The sequence below is a fragment of the Hyperolius riggenbachi genome, chromosome 7 (assembly GCF_040937935.1).
Source record: "Hyperolius riggenbachi isolate aHypRig1 chromosome 7, aHypRig1.pri, whole genome shotgun sequence".
Taxonomy (NCBI): domain Eukaryota; kingdom Metazoa; phylum Chordata; class Amphibia; order Anura; family Hyperoliidae; genus Hyperolius; species Hyperolius riggenbachi.
Window position 1 is genome coordinate 292,444,931 of NC_090652.1, and position 27,555 is coordinate 292,472,485.

The following is a 27,555-nucleotide window of genomic DNA, read 5'->3' on the forward strand; positions in this document are numbered from 1 at the left end:
AACAAAGATCTGGATCAAAGATCCAAATCGTTCATGATCCGGACAACACTACTCACCACACACTACTCGTGAACAACCATCCCTGAAGTTTTCTCCTAGGTGTTGTCACACCTTGTCAGTATAATGCTTTTTAAACCAGTACGGTAGTAAAAAAAAAAAAAAAGGAGGTACTCAATTTTAAGAGTACTTTTTCACCTACTGCTTCATAAAGTGCTGAAAAGTCATTTTAAATGAGAAGATGAAAAATTCTCTCCTAGGGAGTAAAAAGGGAATTGCATATGGGCCATGGACCCAATCAACTTTTCTCCAGAGTTGTACAAAACTCTCTCTTTGAGGGCTGGTCAATGAGATGCAAGTAATTTCAAGTTCATGCAGCATTATGGCAATTTTGTATGCAAATTTATGCAGCTCTGAAAACGAACCAATCAGATCCCGCTGAGGTAAAATTCAATGGCTCCATTTTTATGCTGCATATATTTGCATAAACAATTTGCATAACGCTGCATCAACTCAACATTATTTGAATCTTATTGATCACCCCTATTCACTGCATCTACAAAATACCTTTTCAGCACTGATAACAAGGGAAAAAAAAAGAAGTATGAACAGCCCCTCTGTGACTATTTTAGACTGAGTGCTGTACAGACACATTAAGCTACAGGCTAGCAATGTTGTGTTGCTATGGAGGACCGTAAAGTGCATAGCAGAGCAGTTTACAGCGGGAAGGGTATGGAGAAAGTGGACTCACTCAGATACTCCAACTTACTTGGTAACGCATCGGGACTGCTGCACACATGCTAGGCTCCCTTTGCTGATCGGCTATTTGCAATTGGCACGGTTATTGGCCTGATGAAGCGGGCTTGGACCTGTGAGGTGCATTGCTGTGCTAAATAAAAACGTCTATATAAGGATCTCGTCATTAAAGAGAACATGAGGTGGGTTTTAGGACTCCTATTAGCACCCTGAGGCTGATTCTGCATATAATGACCAGCCTCTGTTACTATACTGTGGCCCCCCCTGCGCTCTGCTTTCCCCCCCCCCAAAAGAAACCGCCGTGCTAGCGACATGCAGCGCGTCGCTAGCAGGCTGTTTATATGCAGATAGTCACTCTCTGCCGCCTCCTCAATATCGCCGCTCCCCGCCTGCGTCTCTTTCCTCCAATAAGCTTACAGAGGCGGGGAGGGAAGGGATGCAGGCGGGAAGTGGTGCTATAGAGAAGGCGGGGGAACGGCGGAGAGTGACAGTCTGCATGTAAACAGCCTGCTAGCGACACGATTTGTGTCGCTAGCACGGCGGTTTCTTTTGGGGGAGGTGGGGGGGATGGGGACAGCAGAGCGCAGGGGGCACAGTATAGTAACAGAGGCTGGTCATTGTATGCAGAACCAGCCGCTGGGTGCTAATAGGATTCTTAAAACCCACCTCGGGTTCTCTTTAAAAAAAAAAAAAAAAAAAAAAAAAAAAGCCACCTTTTTTTTTTTTTTTTATTTTACCTTGCTTTTAATTTAATTTTATTCACTGGTGCGCCTCTTTACACAAATTGTGCATTAAATACACCCCTCCCCCCCCCCCCCCCAACATACCCTATTGGAGGGATCCGGACAGACCTCACATGGTGCTAACCATAGCGAGGACCTGTCATTTTTTCCAAGGAGAGTGACCACACCCAGGTCCGGCTGGAGCACCCTGAGTGGAGTCGGGTTTGTTGTCTCCATCTGCTTCTTGTGGTCGGTTACCCCTCAGCAACCAACCTTTGTGAGTAGTCTGTATTTGCTTTGCCTGTTTGTACCCTGCATTTGCTTTGTCTGTTTGTACCCTTTGTATGAAAACATATTGCGCTACTGGGTTCCCGATTTGTTTTGGTCTCCTGTGTATTCTTCTCCAGGGTGAGAAGACACCCCGACTACTCTTAGTGGAGATGGCCGTGACAAAACGCTCCATCATGTGTGCAAGGCTTTTGGACATCCGCCGATCGGGGCACGCCGTTACTGTTCTGTACTGCTGCGGGTGTCGGCAGCTTGCCCCCTCTCTCCATACAATTCTCAGCCTGGAGCCCAAATGCATCTGTAGAGTGATCATTCCAAAACAGACACCCAAAATGACCTGTAAAGATAGCCTAGGACAGTGATGGCTCACCTTGGCACTCTGTGACAAAACTACAAATCCCATCATGCCTCCGGCCCCCCGAATTATGCTTAGAGCTGTCAGAGTATTGCAATGCCTCATGGGACTTGTAGTTCCACTGGCTTAGGACAACAAAGTGTGTACAGGCCTCAAGGCTGTCTTAGGGGCTCCAACCTAATCAGAGCGCAAGATTCCAATTCCCATACGGAAAAAAAAGAGCATACGAGAGTACTAAATGACTGTGCATGATCAGTGTAGAATAGCCGGCTATGGCATGTGGTTATACAGGTTCTGCTGTGCACCGCGGGGAACAATGTGCTCCATGATGTAAGCGCTGTGTGGGCTGCTGACAGATCTTTTTCCAGGTGACGGCGGTGGAAAATGAGGTTTGTTTTTATTTTACAGTCACGCAGTTTTAGGCTGATTTACAGAAGTTGTGAAACTCTCTTCTTGTGTCCCGGCCCAGTGTTAGGACACCCTGCAAGTCAGAAAGGCAGATTCATCAAGACAGGTGCTCAGACAACTAGAGCAGCAGCTGCCCAAAGTAGCCAATCAGGATGTAGGTACTACACTCAGGATGGTCATTGATTGCCCCAGACAACAGCTCCTTCTTTGCACCAACTTATCCCAAAGAGTTAATCCTAAATAATTTGCAAGTGTCTCTGTGTTCCGTGTCCGTGCGTTTATGCTACTGCGCATGTGCAGCACGGACAGCCGTTGGGACAGGAGGAGGGAAAAGGCCAGGGGGCCGGGCAGGCGTGTGCGCATGCACACTGACGGCGGTCACAGGGGCAGGATGCGAGAGGGGTTGTGTGACAGACCTAGAGCCCGCTACATTAACAGGGGGGGTTGGGAAGTGGGAACACAGGAAGCGTCTTTGGCTGAGCGGTCACTTACCTGCAGCTGCTCGATCTCCAGGTAGGTCTTCTCCAGCTCCAGCTGAGCAAAGTGCTTGTGCAGGCGGTACATCTGAAGAGGGTCCAGTACGGGGTGAGCTGTAAAGGCGACTGTGAATCTGGTGTCGGTCTCTCTGTCGGGGTCCACGTTCTTCCCCAGCTCGAAGTAACGGTATCGCACTCCCTGCAGGGAAACAGAGCGCAAGGGACACATTGAAGATTGCAGTCAGGTGGAAAGGCAAGCCGACCTAGATATTATTACACTCTACCTCTGAGGTGTCAAACTCAACTAAAAAGTGGGCCGAAATTGAGCTCTGGGACCAAGTCGCAAGCCAACCTCAATGTCTAATGGCCACCTCTGTCCCTTATAAAGTTCCCTGGTGTCTAATAGCCCCCTCCATCCTCTGTACAGTTCCCTAGTGTCTGGTACCCCCCCTCCTTCCCTTATATGCTTCCCTGGTGTCTAGTGGCTCTCCTCCCTCATCTATGCAGTTCCCTGGTACCTAGTGCTTTCCCCCTCCCCATATGGCTTCCCTGGTGATCAAGAGTTTCTCTGGTGGTCCTAAGAGGGCCAAACATAATGCAAAGTGGGGACAGCACCTGAGGGCCAAATGTGAAGGCTCAGAGGGCCAGATTTGGCCCACGGGCCGGAGTTTGACATGTATGCTCTACCTGAAGTGACACGATAAGATCAACATAGGGTACATATAAAGCTAGCCCTAGTAAGAAACTGTCTGAAGTCCCCTTCTGTTTTCCAGTACAAGAATTAAAAAAATAAAGTTTTTCAGTCTGGTTTCCAGAAAAGTAAATAGAAGCTAAATCAGCTGAGAAACCGTGAGATAAGGATGGTTCATACAGAGGTCTGGAGCAAGGGCTCCGTCAAATGCTTTTCTGCTACTGAGCACAAATCCATTTGGCAACCTTCAGTGGTGGTTCCCAGCGTTGTTGTGTTTAGACAGGGTCTATTGTGGGGTTTATGCAGACGTGAAAAGCTGGCACCGTTGCTTAAAGAGGAACTTCAGTGAAAATAAATTAACTTAATTTTTACCATAATTATGTATAAATGTTTTAGTCCGTGTTTGCCCATTGTAAAATCTTTCCTCTGCCCGATTTACATTCTGACATTTATTACACAGCAACATTTTTACAGCTGGCAGGTGATGTCAGTGGTAGGAGATGCTGCTTGCTTTTTTGGCAGTTAGAAACAGATGTTATTTCCCACAATACAACAAGGCTCCCACAAAGTCTGATGCAGTCTTAAAGCGGATGCAAACTCAGGACGTCCTCTCTGCTCTACAAGATACACAACAGCATAATAACCTATAAACAAAAACGTTCCTTTGTTACACGTGATACAAATCCTAAAATAAATCTGCAGTTTCTACTTCCTGATTCATGGAAGCAGGCAGATTATTAACACCCTGTGCTGTCAAATGAGCTTATCTGACACCTCTGCCATGGCAGTCATGTGACACGGAAGAGATCAGATTACAAGTAGTGATTAGACACAGATGAGGGGGAATCAGACAGACTAAACTCTCTAAATACATACAGGGTGCATTTCTCTCTGTTTTCCTTCTGTCCTGTGCAAGAGTTCAGGTCCACTTTAAAAATAAAGCCATTAAAACTAAAAATTGGTAACATATAAATGAGTTTCATATGTTTTATTTGCCATCGGTACCCACACTCCACCACACTCCACCACACTCCACCACACTCCACCACACTCCACCACACTCCACCACACTCCACCACACTCCACCACACTCCACCACACTCCACCACACTCCACCACACTCCACCACACTCCACCACACTCCACCACACTCCACCACACTCCACCACACTCCACCACACTCCACCACACTCCACCACACTCCACCACACTCCACCACACTCCACCACACTCCATTCAATATCTCATAAGTTTACTTTCACTTTAGGTTCACATTAAACCTCTTGTGCCTATTCCTAGGTACAATATGAAATGGTTTAAAATACGGTAGTTTCCCATTTTGGGTGTCACACTGGATAAAGAATACAAACAGAACTTGCTTTGTTTAATTCAATAGCTGTAATGTGCACATGTACCATGTATTGCCACCTGTGTCCCTATGGAAGGAATTCATCCACTATCAAAAACTCACAGGAAATTCTCCCAGGAGTGGACATAGACAGCAATAATAGCTCAGATGTCGTCTTACTTCCACTCCACACTATCCAGAACTAGAGTTTTCCTGAGTTTGGGTTTGATTTTTATGTGTGAGGTGCTTAAAATGACAAATGAGGTGACGGGTGACATGATGGGGATAAACATGTGTATGTACAGTGCCTAGCACACTAATAACTAGGCGGTGTTCCTTTTTGTTTTCTTTGTCTGAAAGGGTTAAACATGCAAGTGGCAGTTTCTGTCCAGTAAGTGACTATAGGACAAAAGCGTAACCCTCACGCATAAAGAATTACAGCCATAAACAGGGCAGCATGGTGGCCTAGTGGTTATCACTCTCGCCTTGCAGCGCTGGGTCCCCGGGTTTAATCCCAGCCAGGACACTATCTGCATGGATTTTGTATGTTCTCCCTAAAAAGATACAGGCAGATACAGACACAAACAGATAAGTTACCCCATAAAATTAGCCCTAGACTAGAATAGGCATATAACTAAGATAGCGATTAGATTGTAAGCACCTCTGAGGAAGAGTTAAGGAGCCCATACACTGGCCAATTTCTGCCACCGATCGATAAATTCAAATTAGCCAATCGATCGAATTGCAATCGATGTCGTTGGATTTGATCTGACAGGATAGAAAATCTAGGTTGTTCTGCTGCCAGCAGCAGATCTATGGCCCATAGAGTTGAACTGGATCTAATAATGCATGTAGATAGATTTCCAATAGATTTCAGAATCTGCTCACATCAGGTAGATTAGTCAGATTTGACAGGACAGGCATCTGACAAAAATCGGATGGTTAAATCTGCTGTAAATCTATAAGTGTATGGCCACCTTTAGTGACAAGACCATATATATTTATTTTATACATACACATATACACTCTAAAGCACTGTGGAAGATGTTGGCGCTATATACATTCATATTATTAGTAATAAAATGGCTTCTGAGAGCAGAGGAAAGATGAAAAGGGTCAATAGTTCATAGATTTTAGCTTTGGCAAGCTTCAATGAATGGGTCATTAAGCAGAGACAATTATAAATATAAAACTGGGGGAATATATAAAATGCCATTTTTAAGAGGATAAAATGGTTTCTCATTTTGTTTTCACCTTGGTATTCCTTTAAAGTGAACCAGAGATGGAGCACCCTCATGTATTTTACCATATATATCAGTGGGGACATTAGAGAAAACACCTATTCTGTTGTCGGTTTCATTTTTAACTGTTCAGCTTTCTTCTCTTCAGCCCTGATAAAATCCCTGACTGAGCATTCAGTCTGGCTTTGCTATAATGACTCAGCTATAATGATTGCTGAGCAGAGCCAGAAGAGGGCAGGCTTGGGCTTGAAAAGACACCAGAGAAGACAGACTCCGCTATAAAAAATTCCTGAACAAAGCCAGACTGAATGCTGAGTCGGGGATTTTATCAGGGCTGATAAGCAGGCTGAGCAGTTGAAAATGAAACAGAGCAGGGTAGGTGTTTTCTCTAATGTTCCCACTGATATATATGGTAAAATACATGAGGGTGCTTCATCTCTGGTTCACTTTAAAGAGGACCCATCACAAACTAGCTCTTTTTAAACAAGTGGCCACCCCGAGCGGTCCGCGCATTAGAAATGTATAGCCAGGCTGGCAGCTCCAGCACGGCTGCTGATCCTTCATCCAGCAGACGCACATTCCTATAGACAGGGAGACAATGCAGCCCATTCACCAGCTACTGGACATACACACAGACCTGCCAGAACTATATATGGCAAGGGCATCATCCCAGAGCGAGCCAAGTGAGAGGACAGCAATATACTTAGCTGTCATGTCTTGTGGGGAACAGAGCGCGCACACAGGCACACATGCAGAGGCGCACACACAGGCACACACACACACACACACACACACACACACACACACACACACAGGCACACAGGCACACACACACAGGCACACACACACACACACACACACAGGCACACACACACACACACACACACACACACACACACACACACACACAGGCACACACACACACAGGCACACACACACACACCATTTCCAGTGACTTGTCCACCTGGCTGGAGAATTTCGAACTTCTAAAAAATTATATATTTTAATTACAAGGGATGGCCAATGAAAAAGGTTGAGGAGGTAATGCCAGTTTTGCTTGTTTTATGCATATTTATGCTGCTTTGAATTCGACCAATCATTATCAGCACAGCTGCTGCATTTGATTGGCCCAGTCCCAATAAATTTGCATAAAACAAGCATGGAAATACAATGGTTACACCTGCTGAATGACAGGAGTCATGAGGGTTCCCCTTAATACAAAACATGTCACTAAAGGTGGCACCAAATCAATGACATTTGTGATGCACCATTTAAACCTTTTAGATATTAAACTGAAGTCAAAGGGATATAGAGGCTGCCATATTTCTTTCCTTAAACAATACCAGTTGCCTGGCAGTCCTGCTGATCCATTTGCCTGCAGCGGGGTCTGAATAACACCAGAAACAAGCATGCAGCTAGTCTTGTCAGATCTGACAATAATGTCAGAAACACCTGATCTGCTGCATGCTTGTTCAGGGTCTGTGGCTAATAGTATTAAAGGCAGAGGATCAGCAGGACCGCCAGGCAACTGGTATTGCTTAAGGGCTCTTTCACACTAATACGTTGCGTTGGATGCGACGTTGAGGTCGCATAACGTGCCCCTAACGCAACGCATGTTAGCTTTGAAGTTGGACGTTACATTGCACTGCGTTAGGAGTCTCGACGCGTACTTTTTGACGCATACGGTTCGAACGAAAACGGCGCATGCTGCACATTAAAAAAAAAAAAAACCACATTACGGAGCATGTGCAAACAGTCTAACGCAGCCAAATATGAGAACGCACAAAACGCTGCACTTTCATTTAACGTGCAGCGTTCTACTCAAACGCAACGTGGGCACTGAACAGCACATTTATATTTCATTGCAGTGAGTTGGGCTGCGTTACTGGCTGCTCTAACGTCCCACTGTGAAAGCAGCCTAACAGGATATTAATGTCAGCCTCCATATCCCTCTATCTTCAGTTGTCCTTTAAAGCGGACCTGAACTCAGACCTCCTCTCTGCTCTAAAAGATACACAACAGCATAACAAGCTTTAAACAAAAATCATTTCTTTGTTACAGCTGATACAAATCCTAAAATAAATCTGCACAGTTTCTACTTCCTGATTCATGGAAGCAGACATATTGTTTACAGCCTTGTGCTTTCAAATGGGCTTATCTGCTTATGCCATAGGCAGTCGTTTGACACGGGAGCTCAAATTACAACTAGTAAGTAGTCACAGATGAGGGGTGAGACAGGCTAAACTCTCTAAATACATCCAGGGTGCATTTCTCTCTGTTTTCCTTCTGTCCTGTGCAAGAGTTCAGGTCCACTTTAGGCATTTTGGAAAGGTTCTTCACTGAGAAACAAAATGGAAACAGAGCGGACTATTTTCACAAGGAGAAACTGTCCACATACAAGAAATAAGCCTTTTCCAAGACAAACTCACAACAAAAACCTGAATTACTAATCAAAACCCACTGAGTGCATTTAACCCTTAGCATGCCACAGATATTTCTAGGCATTTATGTGCCCGCATCCATACGTTGTGGGCATCTAAAGGAGTTTTAGGTATACCCCATATTCCTTTGCGGTGGGCAAATCTGAAGCGTTTAAATGCAAAGTTTTGGCTCTGTGCCAAGTTTTTTTGTTTCTATAAGAATGATTGCTTGTATAGGAAATTGTAAATACCGTATATACTCGCATACAAGCCGAATTTTTGACCCCCAACAAGGGGGTCAAAAGTTGGGGGGGGGGGGTCGGCTTGTATGCGAGTCTCTATTGTGGTGGTGGTGGTCCGCGGCGCCCCCCGCCCGCTCGCTCCCTCCGCGGCCGCCGCTATTACCTCTTCAGCCGGCGGCCGCTTCCTCTACTGCGGGTGCCCCTCTCGCTCTGCTCGCCGTGCATCACAGCAGCGCGCCCGGCGCTGCTGCGACGAGGCAGGAGAGAGCGGTTCCCCTGGTAACAGCGTCGCCGTTACCAGGGGAACCGCTCTCTCCTGCCTCGTCACAGCAGCAGCGCCGGGCGCGCTGCTGTGATACACGGCGAGCAGAGCAGAGCGAGAGGGGCACCCGCAGTAGAGGAAGCGGCCGCCGGCTGAAGAGGTAATAGCAGCGGCGGCCGCGGAGGGAGGGAGGGAGCGAGCGGACGGGGATCACTAAACTGGGCACTATACTTACTATACTGGACACTTTACTGGCTATACTGGGCACTATACTTGCTATACTGGACACTTTACTGGCTATACTGGGCACTATACTGGCTAAACTGGGCACTATACTGGCTATACTGGGCACTATACTGGCTATACTGGGCACTATACTGGGGCACTATACTAGCTATACTGGGGCACTATACTAGCTATACTGGGGCACTATACTAGCTATACTGGGGCACTATACTAGCTATACTGGGGCACTATACTAGCTATACTGGGGCACTATACTAGCTATACTGGGGCACTATACTAGCTATACTGGGGCACTATACTAGCTATACTGGGGCACTATACTAGCTATACTGGGGCACTATACTAGCTATACTGGGGCACTATACTAGCTATACTGGGGCACTATACTAGCTATACTGGGGCACTACCTACCCATACTGGGCACTATACTAGCTATACTGAGGCACTACCTACCCATACTGGGCACTATACTAGCTATACTGGGACACACTGGGGGATCACGCGGCCTGCACCAATCCAGCATTTCCTACCCTCGGCTTATATGGGGGTCAATCATTTTTCCCTGGTTTAGGTAAAAGTTTGGGGGGGGGGGGGGGGGGTCGGCTTATATGCGAGTATATACGGTAATTCAAATAATTTCTTGTGGTTGATCAAACCAATTTTTTTTTTTCTTATATAGAAAAAAATGGTATACGGTAGTCTATGGTATATTGGTTTGATCTTCCTGATAATTTGATAGGGGCTCGTTTCCACTATAGCGAATCCCCATGCAGGCACCGCATGCGGATTCGCATAGGCAATACAAGTGGATGGGATTGTTTCCACTTGTGCGTCGTGTGGGTGCGTTTTGGTGTGCGGGGGAAATCTGCACGGCAGAGCCGTCAGATTTCGCGTGCGGCTGGAATGTGGGCGAATCGCCCGCAATGCTTTGAATAGGGAAATCGCATGCGGCTTTGTCATGCGGTTTTCCCCGCGATTTTGCATGTAATGTTATTGAAATTTACACAGGCAGTGACATTGTTAAATTCGCCTGCTTCTTAGCCATGCGAAATCGCGGGAAAAGCAGCATGCGGAAACGCATCCGCATGCGATTTCGTCCGCGGTGGAATCCAGGCGATTCCGCACCGCAACAGTGGAAATGAGCCCTAAAGTAGAGAAATCTGATCAGCTGTAACTCCCCCCAACAACAACAACACCACCTTGATTGTGTATGGACACTTTTTAGGGCAGATTAAAATCATTAAATCCGGGAGATACTAGAACTAGATAGAGTATAACTGGTGTTGAGATTTTTAAATGGCGTTCTACAAGAAAGTCGGGCTGTCGACCTCGTCTTCCATCAACAGGAGGTTTAAAAAAAGGGGGGGGGGGGGGGGGGGACGACAACGGCAAGATTGTTGTTGATCTTTAAATTAAGCCTCCCGTGGCTGACCTGCAGAGATCTGGCTGTTCCAGCAGAGCCGGGCATGGTAAGGGCAGTCCTGCCAGTGGTTTATACAAAGCCAGCCTTATATAGAAGAGGCAGAGACTGAACAGCCTCCCTCTTCTTCTGCCTCCATGCCTATACTTTACATACACATCCCCTCTGCAGAACACCCTGACGTCCAATCACCTCTCCCCTCACCCAGGTCAGGGTTAACCCATTAATGTCACAGCACACCATCAATGCGTTACATACACTGCCTGGCGGCTTGCTCAGCTTTAAGATCTGTTTAGTCTTGTGTATTTTGGGGTGCAGGATCTAGAAGCCTAACCTAACCAGGAACATTAGGTGAAGGAGGCGGTTGTAATTAATATCGGTTTTCATACAGGACACCTGAAATGAGACAGAGATATGGAGGCAGCCATATTTATTTCCTTTTAACCTCCCTGGCGGTTAATTTTTTTTGCCAAATAGGCAAAAATCTTTTAAATTTTTTTTTGTTTCATGTAAAGCTACCAGAGTGGTAGCTACATGAAACTCCACTAGAGGGCGCATGTGTCCCTCTAGTGCGATCGTCGCCAGTATCAATAGCAAACAGGGGACCGCGTATATAACGCGCTCCCCTGTTTGGATCGTCCATGGCGACGATCGGAATGACGTCATGGACATCAGCCGACGTCCTGACGTCAGACGCCTCTAATCCAGCCCATAGCGCTGCCCGGAACTCATTGGTCCAGGCAGAGCAGGGCTCTGGCGGGGGGCCTCTTCTGCCGCTGCGTGCGGGCGATCGCCGCAGAGCGGCGGCGATTAAGCTGTGCGTGCGGCTAGCAAAGGGCTAGCTGCGCGCACAGCACTTTAAATGGCGCAAATCTCCCCACCAGGGGCTGAGATATCTTCCTGCGCGGCATAGCCGGAGCTCAGCTCGGGCTTACCGCCAGGAAGGCTAAACAGTTTGTTGCCTGGTTGTCCTGCTGACCTCTTTGGCTGCAGCAATGTCTAAATCACACACCTGAAACAAGCATGTGGTCAGACTTCAGTCAGAGCACCTGATTGGCATGCTTGTTCAGGGCCTATGGCTTAAAGTATTAGAGGCAGAGGATCAGCAGAACAGCCAAGTCATTGGCTTTGTTTAAAGTGGACCTGAACTCTTGCACAGGACTGAAGGAAAACCTAGAGAAATACACCCTGTATGTATTTAGAGTTTAGACTCCTCCTCACCTGTGACTAATCACAAGTTGTAATATGACATGTCAGCTCAGGAATCTGCTGCCACTGTAGAGCAGCTAATTTCTAAATACAGGATGTTAACCCGGTGTCTGCTTTCATGAAAGAAAGAAGTAGACAAACTGCAGATTTATTGCAGGATTTCTACTAGCTGGAAAAAAAATATAATATATACATATACACACACACACACACACACACACACACACACACACACACACACACACACACACATTTCTTTAAAGGTTATTATGCTGTTGCTCATCTTTTGGGGTGGAGAGGAAGTTCTGAGTTCAGGACCACAAAAAAAAAAAAAAAAAAAGGAAATATGGCAGCTATAGTACTGCTATTTGTTAGCTGTACACGTACAATTCATTAGATCATAAATGAGTGTTTCACTTACCTGGGGGTTTCTGCCAGCACCTTGCATTCTTCCTGTTCCACGCCGGTCCTCCACAAGTACAAGTCGACGGCAACTGCACTCCCTGAGCCACGTGCATCTTTCTAGTGTCCTGTACTAATAGCGCAGAAAGATGCATGTGGCCCGGGCGCACAGACACCCATTGCTGAGTCCACCAAACCGAAAGTAGCTGGTGGCGGGAGAACGGAAGATGGTGGAGCACCGGCGCGGGACAGGAAGGCTGCAAGGGGCTGGCAGAAGCCCCAGGCAAGTGGATTTTTTTTTTTTTGAAAGGAATACTATCGATCCCCAAGTGTTCTAAAATGACAGTGTGCAAATAATGTCTAAGTAGCTGTGTAAACATTTTCCTACTTTTCATGTTAAATATCAGAGGCAAAAACTGTAATTTATTGAGGGTAGGATTTAGCTATATTGGGACAAATCAATTGCAGAAGGGGTGTTGGCTTCAATGTACAGCCAGAGTTACATATCAGACTACAGAAAGCAAACAACAGTTCATTTCCTCTGCTCTCTTCAGACACGTCAGTTAGAAACACGGGACACAGGAGCTGCAGCTTTCTCTCTGTCACACACAGAGCTACACAGAGTTAACTGATCAAGTGTGAGGGGAATTTCCCCTCTCCTCATGGCTCAGTCAGCCATCAGTTTTGGCATCAGTAAACTTTGAATGTATTTTGCTAACAGTAAACAAAGAAGTTGCTACTAAAATGTATACACCAGTACTTAGCAGCACTTCCCAAACAATTCCTGTGTCAATTGAAAAAAATATGTGAAATCGATAGTATTCCTTTAACCACTTGAGGACTGCAGGGCTAAACCCCTAGTGACCAGGCCATTTTTAGCTAAATTGGCCACTGCAGCTTTAAGGCCAAGCTGCAGGGCCGCACAACTCAGCACACAAGTGATCCCCCCCCTTTTCTCCCCACCAACAGAGCTCTCTGTTGGTGGGGTCTGATCGCTCCCCCCATGTTTATTTTTTTTTTTAAATAAATATTATTGTTTTTTTTTTTTTTCTAAAATCCCCTGTTTCTTTAAATTTATTCCCTCCCTCTCCACAGCCGGCCAATTATGGCGATCGGCTGTCATAGGCTTCTGCCTATGAGAGCTGATCGCTCTCTTGTCCCCCATGGGGACAGCCGTGTCACACGGCTGTCCTCAGTGCAGCGCTGCACCAAGTAAATAGATGGCGTAATCGCCGGCTAACAGTCTCCCGAGCGGCAATAGCCGCTCGGAGACCGAAGGCGGGGCGCACCATGCGCGCGATCTCATGCTAAACAGGGCCCCAGGACTTTACGCCAATTGGCGTTAGGCGGTCCTGGGGCTGCCGCCGCGGCCACGCCTACTGGCGTGACGCAGGCAGCAGAAGGTTAAGTTCTGCTTTAAGTGCCACAAAGTTTGTTAGGTCCATAATCAGCTTGCTGCTCATTTTGGGGGTTTGCCAACACGGGTCTTCCCATTTAGGCCCAGTGCATACCAAAAACCTCTAGCAGATCTGCAAAAAGCTAGGAGGTTTTTGAAGCAGATTTTCAGAGTGATTCTAGGCATGTTTACAGAGGTTCTCTAAACATGCCTAGTGTTTTTTGGAGAATCTCAAACCGCTGGTGTGCACCATCCCATAGAAATACATTAGCCAAAGCGTTTTCTGAAGCGGAAGAGTTTTTGAAAACACTAGCAAAACCGCTCGGTGTGCACTAGGCCTTAGTCGGATTTTAAAATCTTATCATTTTGGGTGCCAGGTGAGATCAATGCCGGTGCATAAAATCAGGTTAGGGTGTTTCTAGTAGGAAATCACCATGGCAATGATAACAATACACACCAACTGGTAACATGAGAATAAGGTGGAACAAAGCACAAGGAATAATGTTAATCTCTCACCTCATGTTCCTCAACACAGTTGACATGGGTGTAATCGATGATGCATCGTCCCAGCCACTCGTCGGGTCTGGCGCTCAGGATGTCGTTTCGACAGCTCTCCAGGTGGGGCTGCAGCTTCTTCAGTAGACTGCGGGATAACAAGTACCCAAATCCACCGTAGCAGTATCGCCCCTCGGTGTCGCCTCCGATGAACTCCTCTGGCCGGCCCAGGTAGAGATCGGCGTCGATGCTGAGGTGAGCGGCAAGGCGGGAGATCCGGTGTGCCTCGGTGTACGTGTCGTCCTGCACCAGGTAGAACCAATCGTACTCTTGGATGTAATGATCCAGCAGATGCTTCATGGTCTGGTACATGTTCCAGATGGGCCGGTCATCTCCGTGAGTCACCACCGTCATGCCGTGCGGGAGCTTCCGGCCGCGCATCCCCGTGAAGTACACCAGCTTCTCCAGGCGGTGGCCGAGTGTCCGGTTCACAGCCACCGCCAGGGTATTCAGGGTGGTCTTGGAGGTCAGGACCCCAACAAAGAGGCGTTCTCTGATGCCCAGTTCTGTGCTTATGTACCGAGACCTGCAGTGAGTGAAGGAGACACAGTATGAGTTAAGGGTATCATTAGGCAACCTTTGTTAAGCATTGCAATATAACACTATTGTCCTTGAAGTTGTGATGCCCATCTCAAGACTCATTCAAATAGGGGTGCATTTGACCAGCTGGCTAGAGACAAAGCTGTAAAGTTCTGCTGCCTACCCAAATAAGATAAGAAACAGACAGGAAGTTGGGTTTCTGATGGCGGGAGCTAGGCAACGGCAGTCTATTGCTGCGACGGTGGAAGCCCCTCCTTGATTAGAAGAGGCTCCACCTACTGGTCTAACTCCCCAGCAACTCCCCCACCCTTGTTTAAAGTGTCCAAGATAAACTTTACTCATTGCATAATTGTGTTCCTTACATATAGTTTATAGGGCATTCCTCAAGCCAAATACTTTTTTGTTTTAATACTCTAATTCCCTATAAACTAAACAAGCCTCGCCCACAGCTTCTCCAGAGAGCCTTGGCACTCTCAGCCTTAGTAGCAAGGGCTTATGGGAGCTCAGTCTGGGCAGGAGGCGGTTACTAGCCAGAGGTTTCAGACGCAGAGGGGAGGAGGGAGCAGGAGAGGGGAGTGAGCTGAGGGCTGGAGATGCAGTTGCAGCTTGCCCATGTGTAATGTGACAAACAAAACATGGCTGCTCTCTTATCACAGGAAGAAATAATCATATACTGTTGAAGCTGTTTGCAGCTAGATATGCTGTCTAAACTTTAGATAAGATATATAGACAAGTTACTAGTCATAGTTAGTTTTTCATTTTGGATCCACTTTAAGTGGGCATGCAGTAGGACACAGTGGGCAAATTTGTACACCAAAATATCCTAGTGGCACATTTGTAAAAGTAAGGGAAGGTGGTTACCAGATAACTGGTTTACTTTAAGATGGGGGGGGGGGGGGAGGGGGAGCCAGATACTTACCTAAGGTGAGGTGAGGATGTGGGTCCTATTGAGCCCTCCTGCTTCGGAAGTCTAAGTGCTCCCGAAGATGGGCGGCTCCGTACTGCGCCTGCGTGAACATCCTCTCTCGGGATACAAATGCATAGCGCTGCAATGAGAGGACCGGGAAGGCTCTATAGCACCCAGAGCCTTCCCTCTCCATAAGTATCCGATTGATTATTTTTTTTTCTTGTGGGTAGTTTCCCAATGACTTTAAATTTCTTAAAAAGTATTTCTGCATAAAAAATAAATAAATACAAATCACTGAAAAGAACTTTGTGGGGTACAGACAACCCAGAAAACGTTCCATCTTACTGCAGGAGTTATTCCATCCACAGATTAGAAATTGTAAATCAAACCCCTTAGTCACTGAAGGAGTTCACTTAGGGCAAGACTACAAACAAGTACTGTATGCAGTTACCGTATTCATCCCTAGAGTATCTCCATACAGCTAACTTCTGTTTTCCATAGCATTTTAGTAAAGGGGCTTTTAGGACCATTGTAGCCCCTCACACATTCCAATGAGTTCACCAAGAGCTTGCTGGTTAGTCTGTACTTCTCGGTGTTCCAAGTCCTACTCCATAGAGCCAAATTAATCCATGCCATGCACTGATGAGGATCAACCAATCCGAAACAGTCTGTATATGCATGCTGGATTATTATGGCTCTGTACAAATAAGCTGACACATCATTGCATTCCAGCGGTTCTGGAGGTGTGTTTAGCTTCTAAGGACGACAATGGTTGATTTGCATATTTCAGCAGAGATGTATTGTGGGCGACATTTCGGAGCTCACTCCAAACCTAAATTAATCCCAAATTCTGTTTTAAGAACGGTAATTTGTTTTCCATACAGCCAGGAAACTAAATGAAAAAAAATCCTTGACTGTTGGTGCCAATAGGTACCGTAAGTAACAACATTTATTGGACAAAAATAAAATGCATGCAGTGGCCGGCCACGTTTCAGAAGGATCATTCTCGCTTCCTCAGAGGCGTATGAAGCATTGCCAAACTGCCTCTGATGAAGCGAGGGGGATCCTTGTGAAACGCGTCAGGCCACTGCATGCACATTTATTTTTGGCCAACAAATATTTGTTACTTGCCGATTGGTGCAAACAGCCGGTGATTTACCAATATCCCTATCCGGATGAGGACTCATCTAGACAGTTTCAACAGCTTCTATACTGGACCCCTGGATGGTGCTTCCCCACAGATGACGATCGAGGACAGATCAACAGTTAGGCATACGAGCGTGGTAGTGGATGAACCACCGTCAATATTGGCATTGTCAGCCAGCTAATAAAGTCAGCCGCTCTCTGCATTGAGAGGCGAGGATCCTTCTGCTTTTAAACACAAAGGGCGCTTCCTTATTTTTACAGTTTTTGGAGAGTCATTTTCCCCGCCTGATCAAATCCACTGGACACTACCATTATCTGTCTGGACCGCTGTGCAATAATGGTTTTACATAAACCCGATTTATAAGCTGATGTATAACAGGCTGAAAAAAAAAAAGGTATTGCCATTAATCCTTAGCAAGGTATTCAGCTGAACTGTAGAGAAAGCCTTTAGTTCAACTTTACAACCAAATCCTAAAGCCCTATTCAATATCGGCACAAGGAACAAAGGCCAGCATGCACCTCGCTCTCAGTCCCAGAACAGGGCCTGCCCCAAACGTTTACTCAAGGAGTAAAATAACATGCCTGGGGCAGTTCAAGGCTCGGCCAATTCCTGCCACTCACTTTCACTATTTCATCACCTCGCCAGCTATGAGTGACAGGTGAACTCCGCACAAAAGCTGCAACGCAGAAAATCTAACAACCCCATCCATTCAGCTTGTGAATCCATGAAGAACCCGCCAATTCCCAGAATCCTCTGAGCTGCCTGGCATGGATTCCTGGTCACTGTTCATTTCAGCAAAATAATGGACTTGTGGAATAATCAGCGTTACCCTTCCAAGTGCCAGCCAGCCATCTTTCCCAGCAGCCCATTCTGCCGGCCAACAGACAAGCTGCGGGCCGCGAGGCTGCGATAACAGCACCGCCAGACCCCATAATGCCTTGCTGCAGCTCTGGTGGAGGCTGTGGACTTCTAATCAATGCTCTGGCACTAAATATAGAATTGTAAGTATCGCAGGCCAAAGAAATCAGGCAGCATTTCTCTGCATACCTAGGCTAATACACCATCAGAAGTAGTTTACATTAAACAACAACAACTACAAATAACATTTGTAAAGCGCTTTTCTCCCGTGGGACTCAAAGCGCATAAGCATGGCTCCGACCATCGTGGTACAGAGGAAGAGTTTTATAAATCTGGAAATGCCAGGCTAAACAGGTGGCTTTTCAGTCTGGATTTGAATAGCTCCAGGGATGGTGCTGTCTTTACTGGGTGTGGTAGGGAGTTCCAAAGAGTAGGGGCAGCATGACAGAAGGCTCTGTCTCCAGATTTTTTGAGGTGCACTCTGGGAGTGACCAAGTTTATAGAACTTGCTGATCTGAGGTTGTGAGAGGTGTGGTGCAGCTTCAGCAAATCAGAAGGCACAGACTGCTGTACAGGTGTCCTCTTCCCCATCACACCAAGTAAACTCCACCAACAAACTTCTCAAAACGAACCTACCGCTAAGGGATGCCCATTTTTGGAAGGGTTTCAATACACTCTAGATAACCATTGGTCAATGCATCTACGCCATCTTGGGAGAGAATCTAGCGGCTGGAAAGCGATGAGCGACAAATGTGCCTGTTGTGCGCATACTCACACAGCCACCGGACACATGCCCCTCCTGCTCAAAGCAGTGTATGGGGTTTGTACCCCGATATAATCACCCTAACGTCTGGCCAACGGTCATTGAGGGCAGCTGCTATTGTATCAAATGAAACAACTTGTAACCCCTTAGGCCCACTTCACGTTAGGGGAAAAAAAAAAAAAAAACACACACACACACACACACACACACACAATTGACTGTTCCTGGATCTGAAGGGACCGAATCGTAACAGATCCAATGGATCGGTTCACATCAGTCTGTTAAAACTGATCTGTTCCGCACAATCTGCTGAACGGACTGCAAGTTTCATGGCGCACCAATTTTTCTGGACCGCTGAGTGAAGAAACGGCCCGTTTCTAAATAGAAAAATACACTTTGGGGTCGGGGTCTGTGAGGATATGGGGAAACCGAGCTGAAACGGAGTGGCAATGCAGCGAAAACTATTCCGATCGACTGGATTCATTAGCCACTTCAACGCAAGTGTAAACTGGGCCTTACAGATAAAGTGCAGCATGGTGGCTTAGTGGTTAGTGCTCTCGCCTTGCAGCACTGGGTCCCTGGTTCGAATGCCAGCCAGGTCAACATCTGCAAGGAGTTTGTATGCTCACCCTGTGACTGTGTGAGTTTCTTCCGGACACACCAGTTTCCTCCCACATCCGAAAACATACAGACAAGTTAATTGGCTTACCCCTAAATTGGCCCTAGACTAGGATACATACACTACACAATATATACTTAGACATAGGACTATGGTAGGGATTAGATTGTGAGCCCCTCTGAGGGGACAGATAGTGACAAGACAATATACTCTGTACAGTGCTGCGCAATATGGCGGCACAATATAAATACTAAATAATAATAATAATAATAATAATAATAATAATAATAATAATAATAACATTAATTCTAAACTAGAGAAAGACAGACAAATACAGACATGGACACAAGGTCAAGCCCTTTAAAAAGGAGTGGAGGCTGTGGAGTTGGAGATTTCATAAACGGAGGAGTCTGAGTCGGGTGATTTTTGTACAAAATCCACAGCCCTGGTAAGATTTAGACTAAGGAGTCGGAGTCGAGGAATTGGAGCTATTTTGACTACCCGGAGTCAGAGGTTTCATAAACTGAGGAGTCGGAAGATTTTTGTACAGACTCCACAGCCCTGTTAGAAAGTCAATAAACCCATTTAAAATATTTTCTCACACCATTTTAGAAAATCTGGTTAAGGGAAAAAAAAACAAACAAAAAAAAACCCCCCTCAGTTTGCATTCCCTTTAACACCCCCCCCCCCCCCCCCCTCACTTCCTGTATGCCAGCGACAGCTGACACTGGGAAAGCTGCTTATTTCACAGCACAGAGCTTATACTATAGGCTGGATTAAGCCATTTCCTCACTCCTGCTGTCCTTCCAGGAAACAAATTCACTGAAGCACACCTGTTGGTCACGGAGCAAAGGGGTATATCATAAGTTAGAGGATTTGGTGGGCATTTTGTGGGAGCGGAGCAAAACCAGTACATTTCCATCTGGAAAAAATGTAAGAGGAGGAGAGTTTCTGGATAGTAAAGCTTCATAGACCCCAGAAGTAGTTTGGTTGAAGCAAGGACCAGGACTGTCCGTGTCAGTCATCTAGTGATTTAGCACAGTGTGGAAATAACTGGTGCTACACAGTTGCCTCAATTTTACCATCATGGTTTGGTGCCTCCCACCCATAGCTCATCACTGTAGAACGCAATGGTCGGCCTTTAGCAGCAGCTCCTTACAGCACACTTGAAGTGAGAGTGATATGAGGCCTGATTCAGTAAAGTTGTCAAGTGCAGGAAGCATATGGCAATTTTAGCATTACTAGTGCATGCTAGAACATCCCTTAGCGCCGTGCGTGTTAGTGTGGCAATACAGCGCTATGGAAGATGGCGATAAATATATACAGATATCCATTTTATCATGCCAGTGTTGCTATGGTACGCACATGGCGCTACGGCCTTGTCCACATTATCACACAGAGATGGCCATGCGAGCGGAACGCAACACGTATGAGCTCATGCAATCCACGTTTGTATGCGTTGCGTGGCTGATCCCATTCACTGTAGTGAATGGGCCAGCCGCACGCTTTACTAACAAAAACAAAACCAAACCAAAAACCCTGCAGCATGCGTTCGCGCACCAAATGCAGTGTGAGCATCAGACAGTGCAGTAGGATGTTCATGCGTGTCTGCCTCCTACACACGTTGCCGAAATACGACGGCAACGCGTGTAATGTGAACCAATGTAACACACACACACACACACACACACACACACACACACACACACACACACACACACACACTTTTCCCCAATCATGAATAAAAGAATTAAAAGAAAAAAAAAATTTTTTTGATTGGTACTGTACATAAAGTAATTCACAATCCATCACACACCATACAATTCTTGATAATTGAATCCGTTCAAGAAATCTGATTGAATTACAGCAAGTGCTGTCTTATTAAAACAAAAGGTTACTGCAGGACACCAGTTACAGCTTGTGCTTTAAAGAGAATCTGTATTGATAAAATTGCACAAAAGTAAACATACCAGTGTGTTAGGGGACATCTCCTATTACCCTCTGTCACAATTTCACCGCTCCCCGCCGCATTAAAAGTGGTTAAAAACTGTTTTGAAAAGTTTGTTTATAAACAAACAAAATGGCCACCAAAACAGGAAGTAGGTTGATGTACAGCATGTCCACACATAGAAAATACATTCATACACAATCAGGCTGTATACACCCTTCCTTTTGAATCTCAAGAGATCATTTGTGTGTTTCTTTCCCCCCTGAGGGGGGAGTTCATAGCAGAACCACAACACTGAAGAACTTGGCAGCCTTCCAGACACAGGCCGACAGGTCTGACAAGGGAAAGATACATTGATTTATTACAGAGACTGTGATAGTACAAAGTGCTGCAGTAAGCCAGAACACATTAGAATAGCTTTTGGAACTTGTAGGATGATAAAAAACAGGATGCAATTTTTGTTACGGAGTCTCTTTAAAGAAAACCTGAACTGAAAATTAAAAGTCAAAATAAACCTACACAAGTCATACTTACCTCCTGTGTAGTCTACTGTTCAATCTATTTTTCCTCGCCTGCGTCCTGTTTGTCCACTGTGATCAATGGAATTCTCCGTCCTCCATTTTGAAAATAGCCATTACCCCATAACAGCTTCCTGGTCAGCACACAGTTAAACTGTAACATCTCCCACTTGAGCCATAGGGAAACATGGACACATCATTTCTCCTCTCAGCTGTAACTGACAGCAACTGATATATAACTGACAGCAACTGGTATATTTCAGTTCTGACAAAATGTTGTCAGAACTGGAAGGGATCATTGTCAAAAGAAAATGGTGAGCTTCTGAGAGGAACTGATGGCAAGGTAATTCTGTAATATTTATTTAAAGTTACCTCATGTGTTTATTTTAAATAATTTTACTCAGTACAGGTTCTCTTTAAAGTGAGAGTGTAACGCCAGGGAGGGGAAGAAAGTTAGATACTTCCTTATGAAGTGGGAAGGCTCTGGGTCCTATAGAGCCTTCCCAGGCTTCTCTTGTACCCCTCGTTTCAGCGCCGTCACCACCGTTGTGTGTACGTGACCGATTGGTCCCTGGAACACAACTCCCACGGTTAACGTAGCCCAACACTTTTCGCCATAGACCCTGAACAAGCATGCAGATCAGAGGTTTCTGACTGAAGTCTGACTGCATTTGCTACATGCCTGGTTCAGGTGTGAGATTCAGACACTACTGCAGCCACACAGATCAGCAGGACAGCCAGGCAACTGGTATGGTTTCAAAGCTAATACATAGGACAGCCTCTATATCCCTCTCAGGTGTACTTAAAAAGCCACTGTACACACTTTAGATAGAAATGGTCTTAGCTGATAGCTCTTCCCTCCCCCAGACCAGTCCACATAGCCAAGAGACAAATCACCCTTCGAAGAGATGGTTCTGTATCAAAGCCACGCCCCTTTAGAACAATGAGCAGAAGTAAAAACATTTTTTTTTTTACAAAAAGCACTGTATTTACCTTACTCTGGGTGGAGGGGGGGGACAAGAGGGCAAATACTTTCAGGTACAATACACAAGCTTAGTGTGATATGCAGGAGGAAAGGCAGCGTCTCTAGAAGTAGAAGATCTAGTTCTGCAGCATTCCTACAGCTCAGTGTGTGTCTACCTGTTGAACCCTCAGCACAAGCTGGTGTGTGTGTGTGTGTGTGTGTGTGTGTGTGTGTGTGTGTGTGTGTGTGTGTGTGTGTGTGTGTGTGTGTGTCCTCAGCACAAGAGGTGTGTGTGTGTGTGTGTGTGTGTGTGCTCAGCACAAGAGGTGTGTGTGTGTGTGTGTGTGTGTGTGCTCAGCACAAGAGGTGTGTGTGTGTGTGTGTGTGTGTGTGCTCAGCACAAGAGGTGTGTGTGTGTGTGTGTGTGTGTGTGTGTGTGTGTGTGTGTGCCCTCAGCACAAGAGGTGTGTGTGTGTGTGTGTGTGTGTGTGTGTGTGTGTGTGTGCCCTCAGCACAAGAGGTGTGTGTGTGTGTGTGTGTGTGCCCTCAGCACAAGAGGTGTGTGTGTGTGTGTGTGTGTGTGTGTGCCCTCAGCACAAGAGGTGTGTGTGTGTAGGTGTGTGTGTGTAGGTGTGTGTGTAGGTGTGTGTGTAGGTGTGTGTGTAGGTGTGTGTGTAGGTGTGTGTGTAGGTGTGTGTGTAGGTGTGTGTGTAGGTGTGTGTGTAGGTGTGTGTGTAGGTGTGTGTGTAGGTGTGTGTGTAGGTGTGTGTGTAGGTGTGTGTGTAGGTGTGTGTGTAGGTGTGTGTGTAGGTGTGTGTGTAGGTGTGTGTGTAGGTGTGTGTGTGTAGGTGTGTGTGTAGGTGTGTGTGTGTAGGTGTGTGTGTGTAGGTGTGTGTGTAGGTGTGTGTGTAGGTGTGTGTGTAGGTGTGTGTGTAGGTGTGTGTGTAGGTGTGTGTGTAGGTGTGTGTGTAGGTGTGTGTGTAGGTGTGTGTGTAGGTGTGTGTGTAGGTGTGTGTGTGTGTGTGTAGGTGTGTGTAGGTGTGTGTAGGTGTGTGTAGGTGTGTGTGTAGGTGTGTGTAGGTGTGTGTAGGTGTGTGTAGGTGTGTGTGTGTGTGTAGGTGTGTAGGTGTGTAGGTGTGTGTGTGTAGGTGTGTAGGTGTGTGTAGGTGTAGGTGTGTAGGTGTGTAGGTGTGTAGGTGTGTGTGTAGGTGTAGGTGTGTGTGTGTAGGTGTGTGTGTAGGTGTAGGTGTGTGTGTAGGTGTGTGTAGGTAGGTGTGTGTAGGTGTGTGTGTGTAGGTGTGTGTGTGTGTGTAGGTGTGTGTGTAGGTGTGTAGGTGTGTGTAGGTGTGTGTAGGTGTGTGTGTGTGTAGGTGTGTGTGTGTGTGTGTAGGTGTGTGTAGGTGTGTGTGTGTGTGTGTAGGTGTGTGTAGGTGTAGGTGTGTGTGTGTGTAGGTGTGTGTGTGTGTAGGTAGGTGTGTGTGTGTAGGTGTGTGCCCTCAGCACAAGAGGTGTGTGTGTGTGTGTGTGTAGGTGTGTGTGTGTGTGTAGGTGTGTGTGTGTGTGTAGGTGTAGGTGTAGGTGTGTGTAGGTGTAGGTGTAGGTGTGTAGGTGTAGGTGTGTGTGTAGGTGTAGGTGTGTGTGTGTGTGTAGGTGTGTGTGTAGGTGTAGGTGTGTGTAGGTGTGTGTGTAGGTGTAGGTGTGTGTGTGCCCTCAGCACAAGAGGTGTGTGTGTGTGTGTGTGTGTGTGTGTGCCCTCAGCACAAGAGGTGTGTGTGTGCCCTCAGCACAAGAGGTGTGTGTGTGTGTGTGTGTGTGTGTGTGTGTGTGTGTGTGTGTGTGTGTGTGTGTGTGTGTGTGTGTGTGTGTGTGTTGAACCCTCAGCACAGCTGTCAGCCACATCGCGCTGCTGCCACTGTAAGCCGGGTGTAATTAGCACCGTTGCACTGAAGCAGTCATCAGGAGCTGCCTGCTTCACCCACTCCTAGGTCAGGAAATCAATAGTTCAGCAAGTACAGCAAGTGCTGCCTTATTAAAACAAAAGGTTACTGCAGGACACCAGTTACAGCTTGTGCTTTAAAGTGAGAGTGTAAAGCCAGGGAGGGGAAGAAAGTTAGATACTTCCTTATGAAGTGGGAAGGCTCTGGTTCCTTCCCAGGCTTTTCTTGTACCCCTCGTTTCAGCGCCGTCACCACCGTTGTGTGTACATGACCGATTGGTCAAATACAGGTCTGTGAGCCCGCGGTAGGCTTCGGAAGAACTTGTGTCCAAGTGCTTCTGAACACGCGCGGCTCCCTGTGCACGCATCAGTGCAGTTTCTTGGGCTGGGCACAGACTCAAGTAGAAGGGGGGTTCAGGCAGAAGGATCAGGTGACGTGCGGTGCAGCCAAATGGAGATTACCAGCGTGATCACCTTCCTTGACTACTCTTAGGCTGCCTGCGTCAGACGTCAAGTCATCACATCACCACTGCGAGATGACACCTGATGTCCTGTATCGGTACTGCAGGCTGTCAGCTTTCCAGGCTCTTCACCTGTGTGTTTTCCTGGTCCCTGCTTCCTCCTGGATGAGCGGCTGATCACTAGTAAGTAGGCAGACCTACTTGTGACCTGTGGCTGTGCGACTGTCCCTAAAGAGTAATGGTACGTACACACTTGCGATAACAATAGTTTGCAAGGAACGATAGTTACCAGACTAACAATATTGGAACGATTGGAATGCAACGATGGGATGCAGCGATCGTCATACACATTTTAACGATCGTTCGCACAGAAAAGAGCGATCAGAGGGAAATGCTGCGTACAGATTTATATAAAATTAAAAAAAAAAAAAAAAAAAAAAAAACACTAAAATGGAGTTACGATAAAAATATATCATAGTTAACTTGAAAACAAAGTTTATTTGAAATTTGTAATGTAACAATCTTTACGGGTCGCGCTACACAGGAAGTACGGAAGCTGGGCAGAATCCAACGCAGGTGCATTGGCCCTTGTAACGATCGTTCTCGGCAGATAACTGTACACACTATAGTTTTGTAACGATTGTCGCTTGATACGATCCGTCCCGTTGGATTTTCTCATCGTGCCGATATTGTTCGTTCGTCGTTGTACTTAATGATCGTTTGGTAAAGTTCTTTACCCGATTGTCAGCAGATCGATCGTTAAAGGGGAACTTCAGCCTAAACAAACATACTGTCATTAAGTTACATTAGTTATGTTAATTAGAATAGATAGGTAATATAATCTTTTACCCACCCTGATTTAAAAGAACAGGCAAATGTTTGCAATTCATGGGGGCTGCCATCTTTTTGGTTGAAAGGAGGTGACAAGGAGCAGGAGACACAGTTCCAACTATCCTTTGTCCTGATTACCCCTCCCAGCTGCATGCGCTAGGCTTCAAATGTCAAATTCCAAATGTGTAAAAAAAAAAAAAAAAAAAAAAAAAAAAAAAAATTAAATAAATAAATTGCACCAAAACAGCAGAACGAGAACAAAATCAGAAACCCCATCATGATTTGCACAGCATCAGGGGAAAAAAGCCCGGGCAGTTTTCTTCTGTGCAGCTAAAAATGAGGCTTGTATAAGAGAAACAAAGTTCTGATGCTGTAAAACTGTTAAAGAAACACAAAGCCTTTTCAGTGCTGCTGAGTCGATTTTTAGTCCGGAGGTTCACTTTAAGCTGCTGTTTCAAATGACCATCATCGCAAGCGTGTACATACCATAAGGGTTGGCGACTCCATGGGGGTGGGGCGCAATTTTTACATCCTCGCCCTGGGGGCAATTTATCCCAGAAACTGCCCTGAGTGGCGTGCAGGACAGGGAAGGCTCTATAGGGATCCAGACAGGGTGTCCACCCCATCCCTATAAACACCGGCTCATATCAATTACACAGGCCTTGTGGCCAGTTAGATGCAGTTTAGGCACTGATTATGTGTGAGTAACTCCAGAACCTGTATAACTTAGTTGTGCCATATTTAAAAAGGGATGAGGCGACAACCCCAGGTCCACAGCAGCTTTATCAGATTTTGCAACCGGTTGCACTTATTTATAGGTATAGCTATCAGTAAGTGCAACCTAACCATTGAAATCAACCTATCTGTATCAGAAAATGCAACCCAACCAAACCCTATTCTCACACAGAACCCTCCCCTCTTGCTCAACTAATAACCCCCCCCCCCCACCCCTGGAGGTAACAATCCCCCCTCTTGCTCAACTAATAACCCCCCTGGAAGGAACAATCCCCCCTCTAGCTCAATGGGATCCATGGTTGCAAGAAGTTACAGGCCTGGTGTTAACAGAGAGAAGCCACGCCTACACAGTTATACACTGTCCTCTATGGCAAGTTGCAAAATATTTCATTACAGCGGTGGTGATCAAGATGTCAGACTTTGGGCCATATGCAATTCACTTTTCACCAGTTTTCTCCTAAGGGCCTGTACACACTGCTGCGCTTGCGCTGCGCTTTTCAAATCGCATGCGCTTTTTAATCGCATGCGCTTCTCCTCGAGCAACCTGGCTCAAGTGAACTCTGCCGTCTGCCTCCATCAAGATCCCCCTCCCCCCTCAGCTTCCTTTCTACTTTTCGCGGACAATCGGTAGCACCTGTCTAGTTGGGAGCGTGTCGCTGTGTAGCGTCCAGTGCCGAAAATGGCAGCGCTCATATCAGCTCTCAGGCTGCTCCTCCAGTCCCACTCTTTTTCTGTTCCTGCTATCAGTGTATGTTGCTATGTTGTATTACGTTAATCGTACGTGTATGCTGTAATGCTCTGGTTTTTGCTTTTGCTTTTATTGTTTATACGTATGTACCATGCTTACCTGTATACGACGCTCTGCTTAAATGTACGCACAAACTGTAATGTTGT

The 27,555-nt window shown here is 46.3% G+C and overlaps 1 protein-coding gene across 1 annotated transcript in view; it reads right to left on the bottom strand.

Moving 5' to 3' along the window:
- Positions 1-27,555, bottom strand: part of CHPF (chondroitin polymerizing factor) — a 77,706-nt gene that overhangs the window by 10,145 nt on the left and 40,006 nt on the right. Inside the window, exons 2-3 of the mRNA XM_068245944.1 lie at positions 14,396-14,960; positions 3,019-3,201 (exon numbers count right to left, since the gene is read on the bottom strand). Coding sequence (XP_068102045.1) covers positions 3,019-3,201; positions 14,396-14,960 — 748 coding nt within the window. The remainder of the gene's footprint in view (positions 1-3,018; positions 3,202-14,395; positions 14,961-27,555) is intronic.